The sequence below is a fragment of the Microcebus murinus genome, chromosome 4 (assembly GCF_040939455.1).
Source record: "Microcebus murinus isolate Inina chromosome 4, M.murinus_Inina_mat1.0, whole genome shotgun sequence".
NCBI lineage: Eukaryota > Metazoa > Chordata > Mammalia > Primates > Cheirogaleidae > Microcebus > Microcebus murinus.
This window is the reverse complement of record NC_134107.1, coordinates 1,296,284-1,317,283: the sequence shown is the minus strand read 5'-3', so window position 1 is coordinate 1,317,283 and position 21,000 is coordinate 1,296,284. Positions and strand designations below refer to the sequence as shown.

The 21,000-nt window shown below is 52.4% G+C and overlaps 1 protein-coding gene across 1 annotated transcript; it reads right to left on the bottom strand.

The window, feature by feature from the left end:
* Window positions 1-5,222: 5,222 nt before the first annotated feature.
* Window positions 5,223-19,399, bottom strand: SLC35E1 (solute carrier family 35 member E1). Its single transcript, XM_012758398.2, has 6 exons — window positions 18,957-19,399; window positions 18,612-18,682; window positions 16,378-16,515; window positions 15,179-15,304; window positions 9,082-9,327; window positions 5,223-8,729 (listed from the first exon to the last, which is right to left on the bottom strand). The coding sequence occupies exons 1-6, from the start codon at window positions 19,393-19,395 to the stop codon at window positions 8,496-8,498; spliced, it is 1,254 nt and encodes a 417-aa protein (XP_012613852.2). The 5' UTR covers window positions 19,396-19,399; the 3' UTR covers window positions 5,223-8,495.
* Between the last annotated feature and the right edge of the window lie 1,601 nt (window positions 19,400-21,000).

Below are 21,000 nucleotides of genomic sequence, written 5' to 3'. Positions count from 1 at the left end.
GCGAGGGGGCCGTTTACGGCTGGCTACGCGAGCCGCTTCCGCCCGCCACTTACGGCCGTCGCCGGGAAACCCCGGAAGTGAGGGCGGGAGGCGGGCGGGAAGAAGCCGCGCGAGGCCCGCCGCGCGGGAGGGGCTAGCGAGGCGCATGCGCAGGGGCTTCATCGCGCGTGCGCAGAGCTGGCTGTTGGCGCGCTACGCGCGGAACACCTGGAATGTCGCGGGCGGCAGTTGGCGGCGGCTGGAGCGTCCCGACAGACTTCCGCTGTAGGCGAGGGGGTGGCCGGGCGGTGTCTCCGCGCCACCGGGGGTCTGGGGAGTTCGTTCCCGGGACTCAGGGCCTCTGTTTTCTCCTCGCGGGCACAGTGAGGAGGCTGGGAGGTGAGGTGCGTGCGGGAGGTCCCCGGGCTGCAGCGCCGGTCACACCCTCCCCAGCCGGCCCGGAGGTGGAGCAGAACTGGGAGGCAGCCGGCTGGGGGGCATTGGAACTGGGCACATTGAGGTTCAAGAGGTCTCAAGGGAACTCCCACCCTCCCCCGACCTGAAGCTGCGGGCCTGGAGGGCACAGCGCTTTCCTAAAAGGTGCAGTCACGTTGCTTCTAAAACGATGAAGGCAACACTTGTGAGTTGTGGGGAAAGATAGCCGCAAATCAGCAAACTTCTGCTGTGGACCTCTCCTGTAATCTGACTCTTGAAATGACCGTTGCTAACCCCAGGTTGGCTATACCTCCTAATTTTTTTCCTATGCAAATAGATGCGCACGTGCTTTAGATTCCTTTCTTTTTTTATTGTTACGATATGTTTTCATCAGACACTTACGGGTTACCTACTGTTATGTCTAGTACTGCTCTAGGGTGGAGATCGGCAAACTTTTTCTTTTTTTTTTTTTTTTTATGCAGGCAAGGGTCAAAGAGTACAAACTTTTTCTATAAAGGGCCAAAGAACAAATATTTTAGACTTTGGTGGCCAGGAAGCAAGATTGAGGATTTTATTTAGCTGTTTCTGTAACCAGAGACAAATGTACTTATAAAACTTATGTTGGTGAAACTGAAAATATAACTGAGTACAGTTTCTTAAATACAGGTTGCTGTGGTTTGAATGTTTAGCACTCATGATTGGATTAATCCATTCGTGGATTAATGGGTTATTGCGGGGGTGGGGCTGGTGTGTCTGTAAGAAGAGGAAGTGGTATGAGCTATCAGGCTCAGCCCCCTGCCCATGTGATCACCTTTGCTACCTCGGGACTGCAGAGTCCCCATCAACAAGAAGGCCCTCACTGGATGCAAACTCTTGACCTTGGACTGCCCAGCCTCCAAAACTGCAAGAAATAAAGTTCTGTTCTTTATAAATTACCTGGTCCCAGGTGTTCTTTTATAGCAATGCAAAACAGACTAAGACATGGGTCTGCTCATGAGAAGAGTGGAATCCTTTTGTTGGGATAACATGTCACTTAATTGGGGTTTCAAGTTCATCCTTCCTGTTACGGATTGACTGCAAATATTCTCCTGTATAAAAACCATTCTTGGCTCAGAAACAGGTGGCTAGCTGTATGTGGCTTGTGGAAGCAGTGAGGAACAAGTCAGACCTAAACTCCGCTTTCTGGGGGGGAAGAGACCTATAAATCAGTGAACAAATATATCGTCACAAAGGTGTTATTAAGGAAAAGAACAGGGCCCCCAGAGTATGACAAGTGGAAGGGTGGAGCCCACACTGATGGGGTAGTCAGAAAAGGCTCTTGAGATGATGTTTGGATGGAGACTGAGCAGGGAGCCAGCTGTGTGCCTACTCCGGGCGGAGGGGGTAGCACAGGGTCATCCTGTTCACATAACGGCCAGTCACCTGGATGGTGTGGGCACTTTTCATGCCAGTAAAGGTCTACATCAAGGAGTTTTAACTTGGGAATTTCCCATGGATGGACTTCAGGGAACCACAATTCATGGAACTGATAGCAAGGCTGTGCATGCATACCTTTTCGTGGGTTAAAGATGCACAGCATCTGTCAGATTCTTAACACGATCTAATCAAAACAGGCTAATCTATCTGGACTGTCATTCTGAAGTGGGACTCTGAAGGTGGGATTCACCACAATTTACTGGAAGCGGGACTCTACGGAGTCTCTTGGGTTGGTTCCATTTTTAGGCCACTATATCAGAGTGTCTTAGCGTATATAACTCGTGTTGACTTCAAACGGTGAGCACACTCAATGCTGAAAATTGCGCGATTGCTCTCCAGAAAGATAGTACACCCATGGTGATTACTTCCAGACATTCATTTCAGACTGTTGAAAATGCCATTTATCTGAGGCTCACGGGGGCCTCTCCCGAACTCATTTCAAGGGGCGAATCAGAATCCATTGGTGAGAAGAAAGCAGTAGAAAGAGCTGGCGGAGTAGAGGCCGCTGCAGAGATGTTTTCCAAGAACTGGAAACTACAAGAGTTTTAAGTAAAACAAGTGAAATGTGCACCCCCCGAGTGAGATGAACCCACTGAAGGGACCCCCCCCCAAGAAGGAAAGTGGGGAGAAGTGTAAAGCCATATGCACACATCCTTTGAAAAACTCACCCTCCTAGCATGCCATGTACACAGACACAAAATCAAGGGAGAATTATTTAATAACATGGGGAGATGTTCTTGGCATATTAGCTTTTTTCTTTTTCCCAAAGAGCTAGTTATAAAATAATATGCCGTTTTGAGAAGACATATCCTCTTTAGAGGTTAGTGCTGTTGTCTAATTTCTTGTCTTTTTCCAGATACAAGCTATGTATTCACAAGCACGCTTATATATCTCACTCGACACTGTGGAAGTTCCCTTTTGTTTAGGCATCTACCTCAGTCTTTCTGACATGTGCATAGTACAGGTAATTTTTTAAAAATAACAATTTGTTTCATACTTAAAAAATAATATTGGCAGTAAGTTATTTAAAATGTAAGGGTGACTGAGGAGATCTAGACCAGACTGATAGCCTCAGTGAAGCCACAGCGTGTGTGACTCACTAGGCGTCCTGCAGTTACTGATCTGCATGTCTCAGCTAGCTGAAGCCACAACAGGAAGCAGGGTTTGGGAACAGAGACGCTCCTGTCCTGCCCTGGGAAGAGAGTTTCAGTCTGGGGGACATTGGAGAGGGCCTCTGTCCTGGGGCAAGGAGCACTCCTTGGGCCTGACTGACTGGCCACATGTCACCAGCAAACTGGGGGTCACAAAGAGGTGCCTAGGGAAGGCAGACAGTATTCCAGTGTCTGGGAGAGGTCATTACCTAAGGGGGAATCAGGACTCTGGTGTCTGGCTGGGGTCTCAACAGAGCTGTTTCTAAGCAGAACAGGACCTGACTGACCCCTTGCTAAGCAGTGGCGACCCCACCCCAGGGCAGAGCCTCGAGGCCCTGTTGTAATCACAGAAGCAGACTGCAAAGCCACGTGAGTGGTCCAGATGGGAAGGCTTTTAGGGCCTGACCTGCAGTGAGGCCTGGGCAAGTGCAGTGAGAGGCTGCACCTTTGGTCCTGCTCACACTTGGGAGCACATGACAAAGGGAGAAAACCCAGCCACTGCTGCTATGCAGGGAGAAAGGCCCTGGGCTTAGTGACAGACACTCCTGGGCGCCAGGCCTGTTCCATGGGCCATGCTTAACTTTCTCTGCCTCCACTGCCCACTCTGCAAACCTCTTGGGTTCTGACCCCCTGGAATTGCAAATACAAGTCAAATAAAAAAATTCCCCTATGCCCCTCAAATCCCTGCTTCTTTGGCATTGTTTACGTACCTCCAACACGGTACCCTGTGGTACTCAGCCACACATCTGTAAGTTAAACTGAGTGCTTTGAAGGTAGGAGGCTTACATACCTGTTTCCTGTTGCCTGGCGCAAAGTAAGTGCTTCGTAAATTGCTGAGCCAGACAGGTTATGAATTACAAGGACGCGGGCAATTGTTTCAGCAGAAACCCACAACCTTTCACCAACGGTGTTTGAAAGAAATTTTGTTGAGAATGGTTTGAGTGATATGTGGGGAAATGGGCTTTGGAGTCAGATTTAGGCAGCTGTGTGGCCCCAGACAAGTCACTTGGCCCTTGGACCTTGTATTCCGCCTGTAAAAAAAAAAAAATAGGGCCGGGCGCGGTGGCTCACGCCTGTAATCCTAGCACTCTGGGAGGCCGAGGCGGGCGGATTGCTCAAGGTCAGGAGTTCAAAACCAGCCTGAGCGAGACCCCGTCTCTACCATAAAAATAGAAAGAAATTAATTGGCCAACTAATATATATAATATAAAAATCAGCCGGGCATGGTGGCTCATGCCTGTAGTCCCAGCTACGCGGGAGGCTGAGGCAGCAGGATCGCTTGAGCCCAGGAGTTTGAGGTTGCTGTGAGCTAGGCTAACGCCACGGCACTCACTCTAGCCTAGGCAAGAAAGCGAGACTCTGTCTCAAAAAAAAAAAAAAAAAAAAAAAAATAGGCTAGTAAACCTCATGCAAAGGTATCATAAGGATCGTGCATGAAGAGCTCACTGCGCCAGGCACGTGGCGGGTGCTCCAGTCCCAGCGGTCACTACTCAGCAGCAGTTCCTAAGCACAGCTGCCACGGCCTTCCTGGATTTCCTGTGCCATTCTGTTCAATCAAGGCATGCCATCGCCTGTTAGGCTCTGATTCTAATTTTATCCGGTTTCATAAACTAAATCGCATGTCCTAATTTTTGGCTTGGAAGAATAAAAAAAGGTTGCAGTACACCTGCACATGACAGCCAAGTCACTTTGTTCTTTCTACCTCTTCTACGTTCTGTTGCTGGGACACTGAAGACAGGGTGACTTAAAACGAGTCCCTCACTGGCCAGCTGGGACCCATCTTGAGTCCCTGGAGACTGTTACTTGTTTTTGGTAAACGCCATCAGTGACTATACACAGTGTCATTCCCACAGACCAGTCTGTGGCATTTAAGTCTTGAAAGCAGGTGACAACTGAAAAAAAAAAAAAAAGTCTAACACTATTCTGGTCTTTTAATAATTTAATGTTCTGCGCCCTTCAGGCTGTTAGACGGGAAGGTGTCGGGGTGCAGCCGTGCCCGGCAGTAACGAGCGGCCTGCTGTGTGTGGCGTGATGTCGCTGGACACAGCAAGATTCACAAACTCCCACGTGCGTCTTCACCGGAGCAGGTCTGGCTCGTCTCCTTTGTAACAGGGGTTGTATTTTCCCTGTAACGAATGACTTAAAAATAAGGTGCCTAAAAATTCCACACCGAGTCTGGTAACAGTCAACAAATGCTATTTAATGCCCTCTGAGCCGCACTGTCTCCTTCCGCAAGACGAAGGAGTTGGGTTAGAGTTGGTGCTGCGGGCCAGACCACACCACGGATGGGTAAACCGAATTCTCTGCCGCAAACCCCAGCGGCAAGGAGGAAGGCAAGGACACAGCTGCGAATGCCAACGACGCAGCAGTGGGGCCCCGAGTGGCTAAGGAAACCAGCCTTGGAGAGGCCGCCACTTCAGAACCTTCAAGTCTCAAAAATACACCTTTGTCTTTTGAGATCTGATGATTTGGTCTAATACGATTGTCTCATTCATTCCAGTGTATGTACAGAATTAAACATCCCGTTTATTAATTTATAAACCATAATAAAACCAGTCATTTCCCCTCTCCAGCAGAACCTGCATTGGAAAAGGAAAACAAACTCATTTACAAATTCCAGCAACATCAGAAATTTCATTAAACCTGGAAAGAGGCATAATTCATTTTGGAGTTCAACTGTATGTCCAAGAATCAGGTACTATCATCATATAGACAACTACAGTAACACCTTCACAGTGCAAAATTATCCCCATTCACTGAGGAAATTTCAACCGCAGACCTTACTGCCTCTGGTGAAGGCGCACAGAACGTTCTTTTCACGAATAACACCCACCAGGATCGCCTCTTCCCACTTGACACTGCAATGATCTCAGACCTTGGGGCCAAGGTATTTTTTATAAAGCACACAACACGGGCAAGTAGGGGAACCGGCGACCTCTCTGGGAGTAGCCCACTGACAAGCTGACAAAACTCAACATCTTAAATACAAAAGTCCAATCAAAAGCAAAAAAAAAAAAAAAAAACAGAGAGAGAGAGAAAGAAAAAGGAGTCAAACATAAGCTGCTCCATCCACTTCCTCTCTGAACAGGAAAACACCGCTAGGAGATGAAGGGCGAATCGCTGTCCCCTCTCCTGCTCGCTCTCCCCGAGTGCTGGCGGGAGCCCGGCACGGCGCTTCAGAAAGAAGACAGCCAGCCCCAGAGACCCCACGGGTCAAGCCAGCGGTCCCCTCTGTGAGGGCATGGTCCTTTCACGGAGCCAGAAAATACCGAGCCCACAACCTGGACCTTGGCGCACAGGGTTACCTACTGGGGCCCTATAATTTTCCTGATAGGATGCTGCCGAAACCCCAACTTATTCTGATCAGAGAATCTGATTTGGCAAACCAAACCCTGGCTTGGTGCTCGCCCCTTCTCCTTTTAACCAGGACGTGAGTTAGGTCCTAACATAAACACAAAAACAGGTCAAGGAATCTAAACACTGTGGTCTTGTCTATTTTGCAAAATGTTTAGCACTTCTGTTGATTTTTTAAAAAGAAAAAAATCACGGCCACACCTATAACGCCAGCACTTTGGGAGGCCATGGTGGAGGATCGCTAGAGCCCAGGAGTTTGAGACCAGTCTGGGCAACACAACGAGACCCCGTCTCTACAGCAAAATTTTTTAGGCTGGGTGCGGTGGCTCTCGCCTGTAATCCTAACACTCTGGGAGGCCGAGGCAGGAGGATTACTCAAGGTCAGGAGTTTGAAACCGGCCTGAGCAAGAGCAAGACCCTGTCTCTACTAAAAATAGAAAGAAATTAATTGGCCAACTAAAAACATATAGAAAAAATTAGCTGGGCGTGGTGGCTCTTGCCTGTAGACCCAGCTGCTCAAAAGGCTGAGGCAGGAGGATTGCCTGAGCCCAGGAGTTGGAGGTTGCTGTGAGCTAGGCTGACGCCACGGCACTCTAGTCCAGTTAACAGAGTGAGACTGTCTCAAAAAAAAAAAAATTGTTTTTAAATTAGCAAGGTGTGGTGGAGCACACCTGTAGTTCTAGGTACTCAGGAGGCTGGAGCAGGAGGATGTCTTGGACATCCAGAAATGAGTTAATATCTGCTTAGGTGGCAGAATGAGACTGTCTCTTGAAAAAAAAAAAGATAATATTCTTAATATTCTCAATTCATTTCATTTTCAGCAATTGTGTCACTGAGAGAGGAATTCAGAACACTTCACGGTGGCCAGGTGCAGTGGCTCACGCCTGTAATCCCAGCACTGAGGGAGGCCAAGGTGGGAGGACTGCTTGAGGCCAGGAGTTTGAGACCAGCCTGGGCAACACAGCACACAGGAATTCGAGGCTGCAGTGAGCTATGATGGTGCCACTGCACTCCAGCCTGGGCAACATAGCAAGACCCTATCTCTAAAACATAAAACAAAACAATCCCTACTTCATTGCTCCCTATTAAATACCAAAATTTGTCAGACAGGTATCACGAATAGGAATTTTTCATGTTTTTAAACATTTAGAAACAAAACCGTTTTTGACCCACAAGCCAGTCCTAACGTGTCATCCCCTCATGGGGATCGAGACAGAAACACAAACACACAACTACAAAATTTCCCTTAGAAAAATGCGACATCATCATAAAATCAAGACCTCCCTATCAAACGTCCTACCCAGTCTTCAAGAACCAGTGAAGACTTTTCTGCAGAAACAACAAGTGCCACCTAAGTAGAGCTTGAAGTACTGAACATGATTCCTCCAAGATCGATCCTTCTTCCCGGCCCGGGATAAGGGCTCTGCTCTGGCAAGGGAGGAGAGGGCGGAGGGAGGGGCCGTGCCTGCCTCTGGGTCAGCGCGGCCGGCTCTCGTCCGGCTCTCACTCGCAGGCTCAGGAACCAGCTCCCGGAAGCTGACGCCAACTGCGACAGCTTCTGCACTGTGGACCGTCTGCCGGGGACTGCAGACGGCCACGGGATGGGTGGGAAGCCGGGCCGTCTCCGGGGCTGGCGACGTCCGAGTGAACAGGCTCCTCGTCCGCTCAGTGCCTGCGTCACCCGCATCTGAGTCGTGGAGGGAAAGCCCCCCCCAGAAGCCACCTCCCGCCAGCTCCATGGTCGCTCCCATGGCGGCCCTGAACGCCATCCGTGCGGCAGAACAAGAGCCCCCAGATGCGCTGCTTGGGGGTAACTCCACACCGAAACGTACAACTTGGCCAAGATCTCCGCAGGGACACGGCGCTCAGGCGACAGACTCCAGGAAGAGGGAGCGTCCAACGCCGGTCTCGCCGGTCTCCCCGTTTAGATCTGCCTCTGTCCCAAGCCTGCGGCTGCCCCCAGGGTCTCCCGATGTCAGGAAGTTCCGCGTGTCCCCTGGCCGCGCCGGGTGGTGCATTCGCTGGCTGTCAGAAGTTCCTGATGCTGCTGGGGGCGGGGGAGGGAGTCGCGACGGCCCGGTCGCTCCTGTCCTCCGGGCTCTACACGTCGTAGCGGTTCACACTGTGCGAGTTCGGGTAGCCCTGCCGGCTGCTGTACTGGAAGTGGCCCGCCAGGGCACTGCTGTGGCCGTACTGGTAGCCGCCGTGCTGCGGGAAGAGGTGGCCGTTGTGGGGCTTCTCCGTGGGGCTCCGGTGCCGCTCCTTGCTGCTCAGGTCTGCGGCCGAGACGGGGAGGAGGTGCTTCCGTGCTTGCTGGTTCGCGTCGTACTTGGTCTGCACGGGAAAGAGCAACGGGACAGTCGGCTCCGCTGCCCAGACACGCCCGGAGGAGAGGCGAGCTCGAGATTCCGAGCCAGGGGCACGCGGGCACGCGGCGGCAGGTCCTCCCTGCTGGACCCCACGCACTTAGCACTACACCTCGCAGACCCTTCCCGAGGAGGGAGACCCAACCCAGCCGAGCCTCGCAGGCCCGGGAGCACAGTGGAGTGACACGGGACCATCCGCGCGGGGAAAAGACGGACAGGGCAGGGCGGGCGTGCCTCACGGTCAGTGGCGAAGCTGGGACCCGGAGCCCCCCCAGCTCCCAGGAGGCCCCGTCCTTCCACGGCCCCCACCCCCGGCTCACCTTGTTGTACAGGAACACCCCCAGGATGGCCGTCATCATGCCCAGGACGTTGGTGCTGGTGACCGGGTTGCGCAGCATGATCAGGGACACCGTGATGACCATGATTCTCTTGGTGGCGTTGGCGACCGAGTAGCTGAGGGGGCTGATGAGGTTGAGGATGCTGAAGGCGATGACATTCTGGGCGAAGTTACAGAAGCCGCTGACGGCCAGGAGCAGCAGCGTCCAGGGCCACTGGGAGACGTAGGTCTGTGGACACCGGGGAGCAAGGACAGCAGCTCAGTGGATGGCAGGGGACGGTCCCCTCCCTCTCTCCACCTGGCAGGGGTCGGGGAGAGGACGCAGGGGGCTCACTGGGGCCCCACGGTCGGTCGGCAGGCAGCAAGCCCAGGGGTGTCGTCGTGTGCATGACCTCTGACCCCCACAACACCGCACAGCACAACAATCACCCACCATCTCCTGCCGAGGAAGTGGAGGCTCAGAGAGGTGGAGCCAGGTGCCCACGGGAAACAGAGCAAGGCGAGAGGAAAGCTGTCCCCCGAGCCTGGACAGGGAACAGCTAGGAGCGGCGGGGTCGGCAGAGCAAGGGTCTGCCTGCCGGGCATGTGCATTCCCGAGGGTAGGAGGTCCCGGGGCGTGAAGACCCCAATATGGGACTTCTCTGATTAACCACAGAACCACCCAAAGGGCCTGGGCTGGTCCCAGGACAGGCAGACAGGTGGGAACCAGGTAGGCACCGCCCTGAATCAGCCCAGCTGCTGAGTACTGCTGGGCACCTATTCGGGGCCGGGCAACAGGAGGCACGGGCCTCCACGCCCCCTGCTCCATCTCACCCCGCTAGCCGTTCATTCTCCCGGTCGGAAAACCAAGAGGTTGCCACAGGCAGGGCTGCCAGTCTCCCCAGTGTCTGTGACCCAGGCAGGAGTCCTGGGACGTCCCTGTGGTTCCGGGGCAGAACCCAGAGTGGCCGGGTGCAGCAAGCAAAGTCCCAGCATCTCCGCGGCTCCTGCTCTCTGTGGCCAATTCCCAGGCCACCGCTGGCTCCCCTGAGGACAATGGTGACTGGCTGGCAGCTGCCACAGGACGGCTGCCTGATTCCATGTCCACAACCCCCAAGAGGGAAGGATCACATGGTCCTCCCAACGGCGAGAAGACACACTTAGGTGACTTCCTCAAAGCCAACCAAATCAAGACCTGAACCCCCAAATCCAAGTCCGTTCACCTGTGCTAGGTACCTCGCTGGAGTCAGACAGCCCCCGAGAGGCACTGGAGTCCACTAGGGTGCTTTCGGGGCCAGCGGCCTGCTCCCCAGGGCTCCCTCCCCGGGGTGACTGATAGAACAACAAATGAGAGTTCCAGTTGTGCCCAACCCTTGGTATTTTAGCCACATTATATTTTGGCCATTCTAGTAGGTATGAATTGGTATCCCTTATGGTTTGGATCTGAATTTCCCTAAGGGCTATTGATGTCAAACATATTCATGTACTTATTTATATCCCTCTGTATATTCTCAATGGTGACACGTCCAAGTTTTTGCCTGTTTTTGTTGTTGTTGTTGAGACAGAGTCTTGCTCTGTCGCCGTGGCGTCATTGTAGCTCACAGCAACCTCAAACTCCTGGACTTAAGCGATCTTCCTGCTTCAGCCTTCCGAGTAGCTGGGACTACAGGTGAGCACTACCACGTCTAGCTAATTTTTCTACTTTTAGTAGAGACAGGGTCTTGCTCTTTCTCTGGCTGGTCTTGAACTCCTGAGCTCAAGTGCTCCTCCTGCCTCGGCCTCCTAGAATGCTAGGATTACAGGCATGAGCCACCACACTCGGCCTCACCTGTTTTTTAATTGGGTTATTATTACTGAGTTTTGAGAGTTCTTTCCATATGCTTAACACAAGTCCCCTGGGAGGGTGTGTCATTTGCAAATATTTTGCCCCAGGCTACAGCTCGTCTTTTCGAATACTTAAGTGTTTTCAAAGAGCAAGTTTTTTATCTGGATGAAGGCCCATCTATCACATTTTTTCTTGTATGGACTTTGCTTTTGGTGTGATGTCTAAGAACAAATACCAAGTCATGAAGATTTTTTCTCCTGTTTTCCTCTCTGGCCCATGGATTATTTAGAAATATGCTGTTTAATGTCCAAGTGTTTGGTTATTTTCCTGTTACCTGTTAGTGACTTCTAATTCCATTATGGTCAGAGAATATACGTTGAATAATTTCAAGCCTTTTAAATTTGTTAAGGTTTGTTTTATGACACAGAATATGGTCTATCTTAGCGAATGTTCCATGTGTACTTGAAAAGAACATCTGTCCTGCTATTGTTTACTGCTCTATAAATGTCAGCGAGACATCCAGTTGGTGGTGTGCAGTCCTGTTTATCCCTGCTGACTTTCCACAATTCCACCGACCACAGAGATTCCATATATGCTGGGCATAGAATTCTGGGTTGACAGTTATTCAGTTTTAGTACTTTAAGGTGCCAAACTTTTTTCTCTCCTTTGGGGACTCGAATTTTACAAATGTTGGCCCATTTTGGTATTATCCCTAAGGCTCTGTTATCTACTCAATCTATCTCACTGTCTATTCTTTTAGAAATAGTCTCACTCTGTGGCCCAGGCTGAAGTGCAGTGGTATGATCATAGTTCACTGTAGCCTGGAACTCCTGGGCTCAAGGGATCCTCCAGCCTCAGCCTCCCAAGTGGCTGGGACTACAGGTTTGTGCCATCACGCCCAGCTAATCTTTAAAAAAAATTTTTTTTTGTAGAGACAAGATCTTGCTATGTTGCCTAGGCTGGTCTCATCTGTCTAATATCTCTTAATCTTTTTCTCTCTATTGTTCAAACTTTGTAATTTCTACTGATCTATTTCCAAGTTATTGACTACTTCCTGTTACCTCTATTCTGCTAATTAGTCCAATCCAATGAGTCTTTTTAAGTTATTGCTTTTTTTCTATTTGGCTCTTGCATCTATCTTCTGTTTCTTCCCATTTGTATCCAGAGTGTTTGTCCTTACTTCTTTGAGCATGATTACAATCACTGCTGTAAATTCTTTGTCTGTTAATGCTAACATCTGTGTCATCTCGCTGTTGGCATCCACTGATTCTTTGCCCACACAACCTTGAATTTTCCTGGTTCTTCATATGCAAAGTGATTTTGGATTGCATCTTGAACATCTGGCATATTATAGGACACTGGGTCTTATTTAAATCCTCCGAAGAAATGTCACTTTAACAGGCAACTGACACTAACTACAAGCCTGACCAGCCTTCTGTAGGTTGTGGTTCCAATGTCAGTTCTGTTCAAAGTCTGTGGAGTGGGTCTGGCTCCATCCTGAGCGTGCTGCCCCATGGTCAGTCTCAAACCAGGGCAGTAATCTATCCTGTCTTCAGTTTTCGATCTGCCGTGTAGGGTCCGATCCTCACGTGGCACGGCTCAGCGCGGAGCCCAGGACTCCACGAACTGCTTGATGAGGTCGCTTTCCCGAGCTCCTCCTTCCCCGTGATCTCCTGGTTCTTTCCGGTTTCCTGGGGCTCCCCCTTTCCAGTCCTCCAGTCAGGAAGCTGGGGCTTACCCACCGCATGTGCTGGGTACTCCCCGTGACCTCACTCCCACTTGGAGGCCGAGCAGCGAGAGCATGAAGAAAGGGGAAAAAAGGGCAACGGAGCTAATCTCTTCCTCCTAGGACCACATTTCCTCGGCCTGCAGAGGAAGGTTCCCCTCTCCCGGGGTTTTAGGTGCCCGTGGGCCTCTGCTGCCACCGGCACAAGGGGATTGTCGGGGGTCTCGGCTGAAGACAGTGAAGGAAAAACAGAAAATCCCAGCGGGGGATTTCTCCCCCTCTCTCTGAGGGCAGGGATCCCCTTTCCCACGGTCCAAGCTCCACGCAGAGGGCTTCTCTGTCCTCACTCAGTACCCACTTCCACATTTTGGGCTGCCTCAAGTCTAGGCTGGATCACAGGAAAGAAAAGAATAGCAAACTCACCGCTGGCTCAGAGGCACTTAGCCAGGATGCTGGTCTTCCCCTTCCATCTGCCTGCGACCGTTTACTTTTCAGTTCTCAAGCAGCTGTTACGTGCATTCTGTCCAAATTTCAATACTGGACACCCGCCGGGGGAATCTAGCAACCCTGCCTGGCTCTCACTGGGCCGGGCATCTCTGGGAATCGCCTGCTCCAGCCTTCAATTCTTGGTAAGGCGGTGAGCACCAGACACCGGCTGACGCGCTCCCATTCCGGAGCACGGGACGGGGACAGCAGCGCCGACCAACCTGCCGCCTGCGTGTGTCTAGGTGGCAGACGCTGGACAAAGGGGAGGAGCCCAGGTACGTGGGAACCCCACCTTCAGGCTGCAACATGGTTGAATACCGTGTGTTCCTAGGGCTGCTGTTAAAATATACAAGGGCCCACTCATAATTAAAAATATATACATATGGAGCCTTAACTAAGAAAAAGAGGTTACTGGAGTACACCTAAAAAGATAATCACTAGAACTAAAAAAAAAAAAAAAAAAGCCTACACGTTCACGTCTGTGTGGCCACACAGACAAGCACCAGTGAGTTGTTAACACAGAACACGATGAGAGCGAGCAGCAGGCCCATGGGCTATACGACACAGCCCAATACGACACAGCCCACGGAACAAACGAGAAAGGACGTGCGCATCGACGAGGAGAGATCTCCAGGACCTACTGAGCACAAAAGGCGAGGTGCGCAGTAGCACGGCTGCCCTTGGTATCCGAGGGGGGTTTGTCCCAAGACGCCCCGTGGACACCCAAATCCACGGTGCTCAGATGCCTGATGTAAATGCCATGTAAAGGCTTGTTACAGTCTATTGAGTTTTTTAACTTATTTATTTTTTTATAGCCCGGCTATTTGACAACTTATGTTTTTTATTGTTGTATTGTTATTTTTGTCCCCCTGAACATTTCTGATTCAAGGTTGGTTGAATCGTAGATGTGGAACCCGCCGATACAGAGCGCTCTTTATGTAAAAAGGTCACTTTCTGTGTAAGAAGGAGGGAGGGTATGAATATATAAGTAAATTTGCTTTATTTACAAAAAAAAAAATATGGAAAGGGTGAACCAGGAGCATAAAGATTGTCACCTATAGGGGAAGGAGGGACGGGGTGAAGGCAGGGAGTGAGGGGCCAGATTTCTTTGAGAAAACCTTGTTACACAGTTTGGCTTTGGAACTACAAAGACTTTACACATTCAGTGTGTAGGAGGAAAGTCAATTGCTAAAAACTGAAAACAACAGAAGTAAATGAACCCAAGTGCGTAACAAGTTAAGGACCGGGCACACTGTGAACACAATCTTTCCAGGTGATCTTAGAACACAGTATTCCGATTGCACATCTTTATTTATTTATTTATTTTTGAGACAGAGTCTCACTCTGTTGCCTGGGCTAGAGTGCTGTGGCGTCAGCCTAGCTCACAGCAACTTCAAACTCTTGGGCTCAAGCCATCCTCCTGCCTCAGCTTCCTGAGTAGCTGGGACTATATAGGTGCACACTACCATGCTTGGCTAATTTTTCTGTTTTTTGTAAAGATGGGTGGGGTCTTGCTCTTGCCCAGACTGGTCTCGAACTCCTGGGATTAAGCGATCCTCTTGCCTCAGCCAACCAAAGCACTGAGATTACAGGCAAGAGCCACCTTGCCTGGCCTTCCTGTGTTAGTTTCTGACACATCCTCTGGAGGCTGACCCTATAGGTGGTGGGAAGATTCCATCTGGAGTAAATGGAAATATGGACCGGGAAGAAATCGAGCTGTGCGCAGTTTTAGAAAGTCAAAGTGAGATCTGAACTGCACTGTCAGGACAGGAAAGAGTCACCTATGCTGGCATTTTTTTCCTTCCTTGATGCTACTGGCATAAACGCAGCTGCTGTCAGCAGCTGGAATCAAGCACGCTGGAGACGGCAACGCAAAGGAAGCCCACTTCCTCCTTGGCTGCGGGCAGCCTGAGTCATCACAAAGGGCCAAGTGCTGAAAGGGCAGGCTGGCAGATGCCAGGAAACACCCCAAAGTCAACATGGAGCCGTAGCTCCCAAAGAACAAAGCACCTGTTTGGGAACTTGTCTAGGAAAAGGGCAAGTTCTCAGTGCCGGCCAACTCACCAAGTCGCTGCTGACCAGGAAAGCCGAGAGGTCTACCAGGACCCAGGTGGGGATCATGAAGAAGACGGCGTGGCAGCCCAGGATGCTGAGCAGCCGCAGATGGTGGATCCGCGAGTCTCTCAACACCTGAGGACAGAAGGCCACTTTAAAGGCTGATGGAAACTGTATGTGGCAAGAAGGGCTCCAGTTACGCAGGCCCCAAGCGCAGCCACTGCACATTCACCCCTACATCCGACCTTGAACACCAGGCCTGCGAGCGCATCTGTGAGGAGGTACACGGCACATGCCCAAAACAAGCACCATGTTCCATGTGTAAAGGACCAAGAAAAGAAAAGAAAAGAAAAAAACAAACAAACAAATAAGCAAACAAACAAAAAAACAGTAGCACTCAATGTTGGTGAAGATGCAATGAAACAGGCACTCTGAAATCTCTCTGGTTTAAGTCTAAATTGGTATATCCTTTCCAGAATACAACCAGACAAACTATAACCAGAGCCATGAATGTCTCATCCCCTCTGATCTGAGAACTGTAAACATACCATAAGAAAATAACCCGAGAGACGAGAAAACATCACGCACAAAGATCATTTCTACATTACAACGAAAAGATGGAAATAAATTGTATTTCCAATAGGGGACCTAACAATGTTAACCGTGCTACCTGAAAACCATGTGATTGTTATAGATTCAATAGCAATAACTACTAATGATATGGGAAGATGCTATGATAAAACAGCAAATGAGCAAAGCAAAATTTCTAATATATCTATATACTGTAACTCTAAGAAATGTGCAGAAGAAACATTACATCAATAGTAGCTATCTTTAGGAGACTGCACTGTGATCTGACTCGGTAAAGTGGAAATCCCTGGGCAGGGGACAGGTCTCTTTTGATTCTTCCTCTTGAGCACCCATCACAGTGGCTGGCATACAGTAGATGCTCAATAAGTTAAAAAAAAAATTTTTTTTTTTAGTTGGGCTTTTCTCTATTTTCTCACACGGAGCATGTGTTAATTTTGTAATAGATAAACATAAACTTTTAAAAAAGCAGCAAACAGAAGATCAGCAGAATGGCAGTAAGGATTCTTTTGCTCCCACACTCAAGAAAAATCACCACTCGGCTGGCATCTCAAATGCCACCAGTCTGCCACCCGCGCACCCCCGGGGCGCCATGCACATCCGTGATGATGGCCGCGTACCTTTTTGGAGAATATGTTCTGCAGGGAGAAGCACAGCGTGGCAGCGAGGGCGCTGACGAGCCCCCACATGTCGAAAGACAACTCGGTGACAGTGGCCAGCAGGACACCACTGATGATGGGGATGAGTGACAAGTACACCTGTGGGAGCACAGCAGAGGGGCTGATGGGGCAGCCTGGAGCCGGGCCGCCCACCATACATGCCCGGATGAAAGCTCCCCCACTCTCTCCCCTCACCAAAGGGACACCCCCTGCCCCTGTGGGCCGCCAGTGATGCTCTAGGGGTGGCTGGGGGCAGATGGTCATCAGACCACCTGGGGCAGGGCTTGTGTGTTTGCGGGCTGCCCCACCCCTAAACCATCACCCCCATTAAGAGCCTCTGCTCAGGGGCACAGACCTGGGCTGGTCCTAACCTTACCCATCTCTTCAGCTGCCGCAAACACACCAGAGTTTGCAACCTCGATCCTCTGAGAGGATCCCTTGTTCCCTCTTATTTCGGGTTCCTCCAGCTCGGTTACTCCCGGCAAGGACACCCCGTGGATGCTTCCTCCCATTGGTGACATTTCCCCTCAGGTCTCAGGCCACCCAGCTCTACCCCATAGGTTCCTGTGCTGTGTCCCCCCGCCGCCAGCTGCTGCCTGGGCTTCCCTGACGGAGCGCTCAGCACTGGCGCTAACTGTCCTTTCAATCATCTGGTCCCTGTTAGACTGGACACAATTCTACCACAGGTTCTTGTTTGTTGCTTTAGCCAGGTGCCTGGCACACGGTAGGCACTCAATACCTGCCAGCTGAATGACAGGAGGCCTTCTAGAAGGTCCAGCGTGCCACGGCCTGCCAGTTAAGTGGCTCCCAACTTCCAGGATCTACTGGGATCCACTGACTCCCAGCTCAACCTTGTCCTACAAAGAAGACTCTTAAGGCAAGGCAGAACACCCTTAGGAGGTGATGGTGATGGCCCCGGGAGGGCAGGACAAGGGCTGTGGCCTGGGAGACCTGAATTCCAGCTCCCCCACTACTGGCGGTGGCCCTCAGACACGCGCCTCTCTCCTCTGAAGTCCTATTTCTTCTCCTGAGATCAGGAATGACGACTACCTGCCTTATCTGCCTCACAGGGTGGGTCCCTACAAAGCTATCACGTCATTATCATTAGTTTGTCTGCCTCAGAGGGCCAATCCCCAGTCGTTTCTCACTGTGTGAAGTTTCCGGCTCCTTGCCCAACCTGGGTACAATGTCCTGTACAACGGGGAAACCTGATAAACAAGATACGCTATCAAGTGGTGCAGCTGCACACCTCTCAGGCAACTCCGACCCCAGGGAGGCAAGTCACCCTGACGTCACCCTGGCGGGGCGGGCCCCAGAGCACAGGCAGGTCTTGCTGGGATAAAGATAGGCTGGAATAAAAAAATAAAATCAGCCTGAAGTGGCCCAATTTCTATAAGCTGATCCAGGGCACTGCTGCTCTAAGTTATATAAAATACAAGATGCCAGAAACCAACCACTTGAAAAAGAGGTGCTGTGTCCGGCAAGAAATGGATTCCAGCTGGGAAAATAAGAGTCCAACTTCCACTTAAGGACACAGGGCAAGGTGGCCTCTGGCTAAAGCCATGGTTTCTCTTGCCCCAAGCCAGGAAATACCCTGGCTTGGCATCTTGAACAGACCCAGGACTCTGCCAAACGCATCGTCCTACGTAGCCCTTAGTGGTGCGTGCTGCTTTCACTTCCATTCCCAATCACAACTCCTGGCTGTTTTAATTTCTAAGACTTTGCTGGATTTTACCCAAATCAAACTCCTTTGATTCAGCATCTTGGTTCGAGTCCCAGAAATCCTCTGACCACTCCCTCTTATAAAGAAGTGAAAACCTGTCTGTTTTAGAGTTCTGTTCCATCCCTGGTTCCACTGGAGGGGCAGCGCAGGGGCTGCCTTGCCAAGATGTGGCCAAGCCATCGCCCACCAGCAACCCCTGGTGGGGAATCGAAACAGGGAGGAAAACTGAACCTGAGGGTCAACAGTGTTCTTAAGACCACAGAGGAGAGCTCACAGAGGGACACAACACTCCACATACCACTGCCCGCAGGGTGATTCTAGAGCACTGGCAGTAAAAAGGCCTTTGGAGGCCTCTACACTGACTTCCTTATTTGACAAGCAGCCTGACAGCCTTCAGACCAGCAGCCTGCACCACGTCACCAGTTGGGCAGCCGCCGATCCCCATCTGTCCAGAACCCGGGCCTCGGGTTACCTTGGTGCTCTGCTTCTCCTTCATGATGATCCGGGACAGGAGGACCACCCAGATGGGCATGGTGGCCTTGACTGCAAAGAGAGGAAGGGCACTCAGGCTGCTGCCCGAGCCCCCGGGGGCCACCCAGGGAGGCCGGTCCACCTCCACAGCTGTGGTCTGCCCGGCTCAGCCCCCTGCCTCCCCGAGAGCCCTGTGCGCGTCCCTCCCCTACCGAAAGCCTCGGCGGGCCCTCTGCCGGCTTCTCGGCCCGGTGGGACGCTCCCCGGCCGGCGGACTCCTACCCCTGTGCCCGAGCCCCGGCCGGCACGCCCCGGCCGCCGCCCCCAGGCCGGGCGCCGCACCCACCGGTGTGCGCGTAGGACACGGGCACCTTCCAGATGCTGACGTGCGCAGACACGGACGCGAAGTACTTGCCGAAGGCGAGCGGCAGCACGTAGCGCGGGTAGAAGCGCGGCGGCAGCAGCGGGCCGGGCGACTGGTGCGGGCCGGGCCCCGCGCCCGAGACGGGCGGCGCGGGGGGCACGCGCCAGGCGCGCAGCAGCGGCGGGAGCCCCGCGCACAGCGCCAGGATGTGGCACAGCGACACGGTCACCGGGAACGGGAAGGCGCTCAGGATCACTTTGTTGACCACGTTGCCGCCCGCGCTCAGCGCGTACCACAGCAGGCACAGCGCCGCCACCCGCGCGCCCTCGCGCGCCCCGCCGCCGCCGCCTGCCGCGCCCGAGCCCCCCGCGCCGGAGCCCGAGCCCGAGCCCGAGCCCGCCGCCGCCGCCGCCGCCGCCATCCTGCCCAGCGGCCGCCCCTTCCCGCCCGTCCGACGGCCCGACGCCGGGCCGGGGCGGGGCTGGGCGGGGGCGGGCGCGCCGGCTAGCGCCATTCCCCATTGGCCGCTACCGCCGCGCGTCATCCCCGCGCGCCGGCAGACGCGCCAGACCTCACGTTTCGAGTGCAGGCCCCGCCCACCTCCGGATGTGCTTCCGGCGGAGGCGGGGCCGAGGCCGGAAGCGGAAGGAGGGGTCGGGGCCTTGAGCCCAGCTGTGCTACCCGAGACGTGGGCTGTCACGGTGCCCGGGCGCCAGAGCAGGGGCGGACGGGCTGGCGAGAGCGCGAGGGCCCCCCGCGTCGTCGTCTGTGAGCGGGCGATCGAGCTCGCGGGCTAAACCAAGGGGCCTCGGTGGGCGGTACATGGGCGCCTCCTTCCTGACGGTCCGGCGGCGGCGAACACCTAGGGTGAAAGAGGAGACTTTTCCAGGAAAGAAACCAGATTGCGAAAAGATCTCCTTGGGCTGAGTATGCCCTGTAACCCGGGGGCACACGCCCGTGGCCGGACTCCGGCAGAGGAGCCAGCCCGGAGCACCGGTCCTGGGGAGGGCGTTCTGGAAACCACCGCGACGTGCTCAGTCCACCCGCCTGGCCCAGGCATCTTCCCACTGAATCCGAGGAACGCTGTGCGGTAGGTATTACCGTCCCCATTTCACAGCCAGACCCAAATCCAGAGAGGAGAAACGACAGGTTTTAGGCACCCCGTCTAATTTGGGGGCCGTGGCCCATGGCAGCCTTCTTGGACACCTGGCTCCAGGGCTCTGCAGGAGGAGGAGGTGCCTGGCTCTGACCGCTGATGTTCAAGGACCAGCCGGCATAGACCAGCCCCAGGCCCTAGTGGAGGAAAACAAGTCGGTGTTTTCAGCAGTATGATCTGATACTAATTAAACGACTTTAATTTGTTCCAAAAGTCATGTGTGTACAACCTTTTTCAGGGAGGAGTGTTAAAATCCCATGTTACAGTATCCTTGTCAAATTATAAAGTGGCAACCCAACTTGGTCTCCCACATGTTGGGGGTATCAGCTTTATCTTTGTATTCTCAAAGGCAATACATGTGTCCTGGAGCAGGTGAGGTGGTCCCTGCAGGTAGGGGCAAGGGGATTAGCAATGTCCCCAGACCAGATCTGAGAAAAGAGGGTGTTGATACGATGCCAACCTCTGTATCCTGATATCCTCTAGCTGTACCTTTTCCCCATTGTCACCGAGATGTCACATCCTTGGGATACCACGTCAGCAGAGCCGGCCAAAGTGAAAACATAGGCACAGTGAACTTAGAAAAGCAGCTATATATAGTCACTCCATAGTACAACTGAGTGTCAGACACTTCCACTGACATGCTTTTGTGGTTTAACTTTTATCATTTATTTTAGTTCCTACAACGGTGGGGTAGGCACTTTCAGACCCCAAATGGTGACAGGTACACAAGAGTGAGATCAGCCCAGAGCCACACAGTTGGTAGATGGCAGGACTTGGGGCTTACCCTCCCATTCCTCTTTTCTTGGGAGGGGGGGAGGGGGAATGCATGTCCCACACCAAGCTACCAACCCCTGGTGGCTCTGAGTTCTG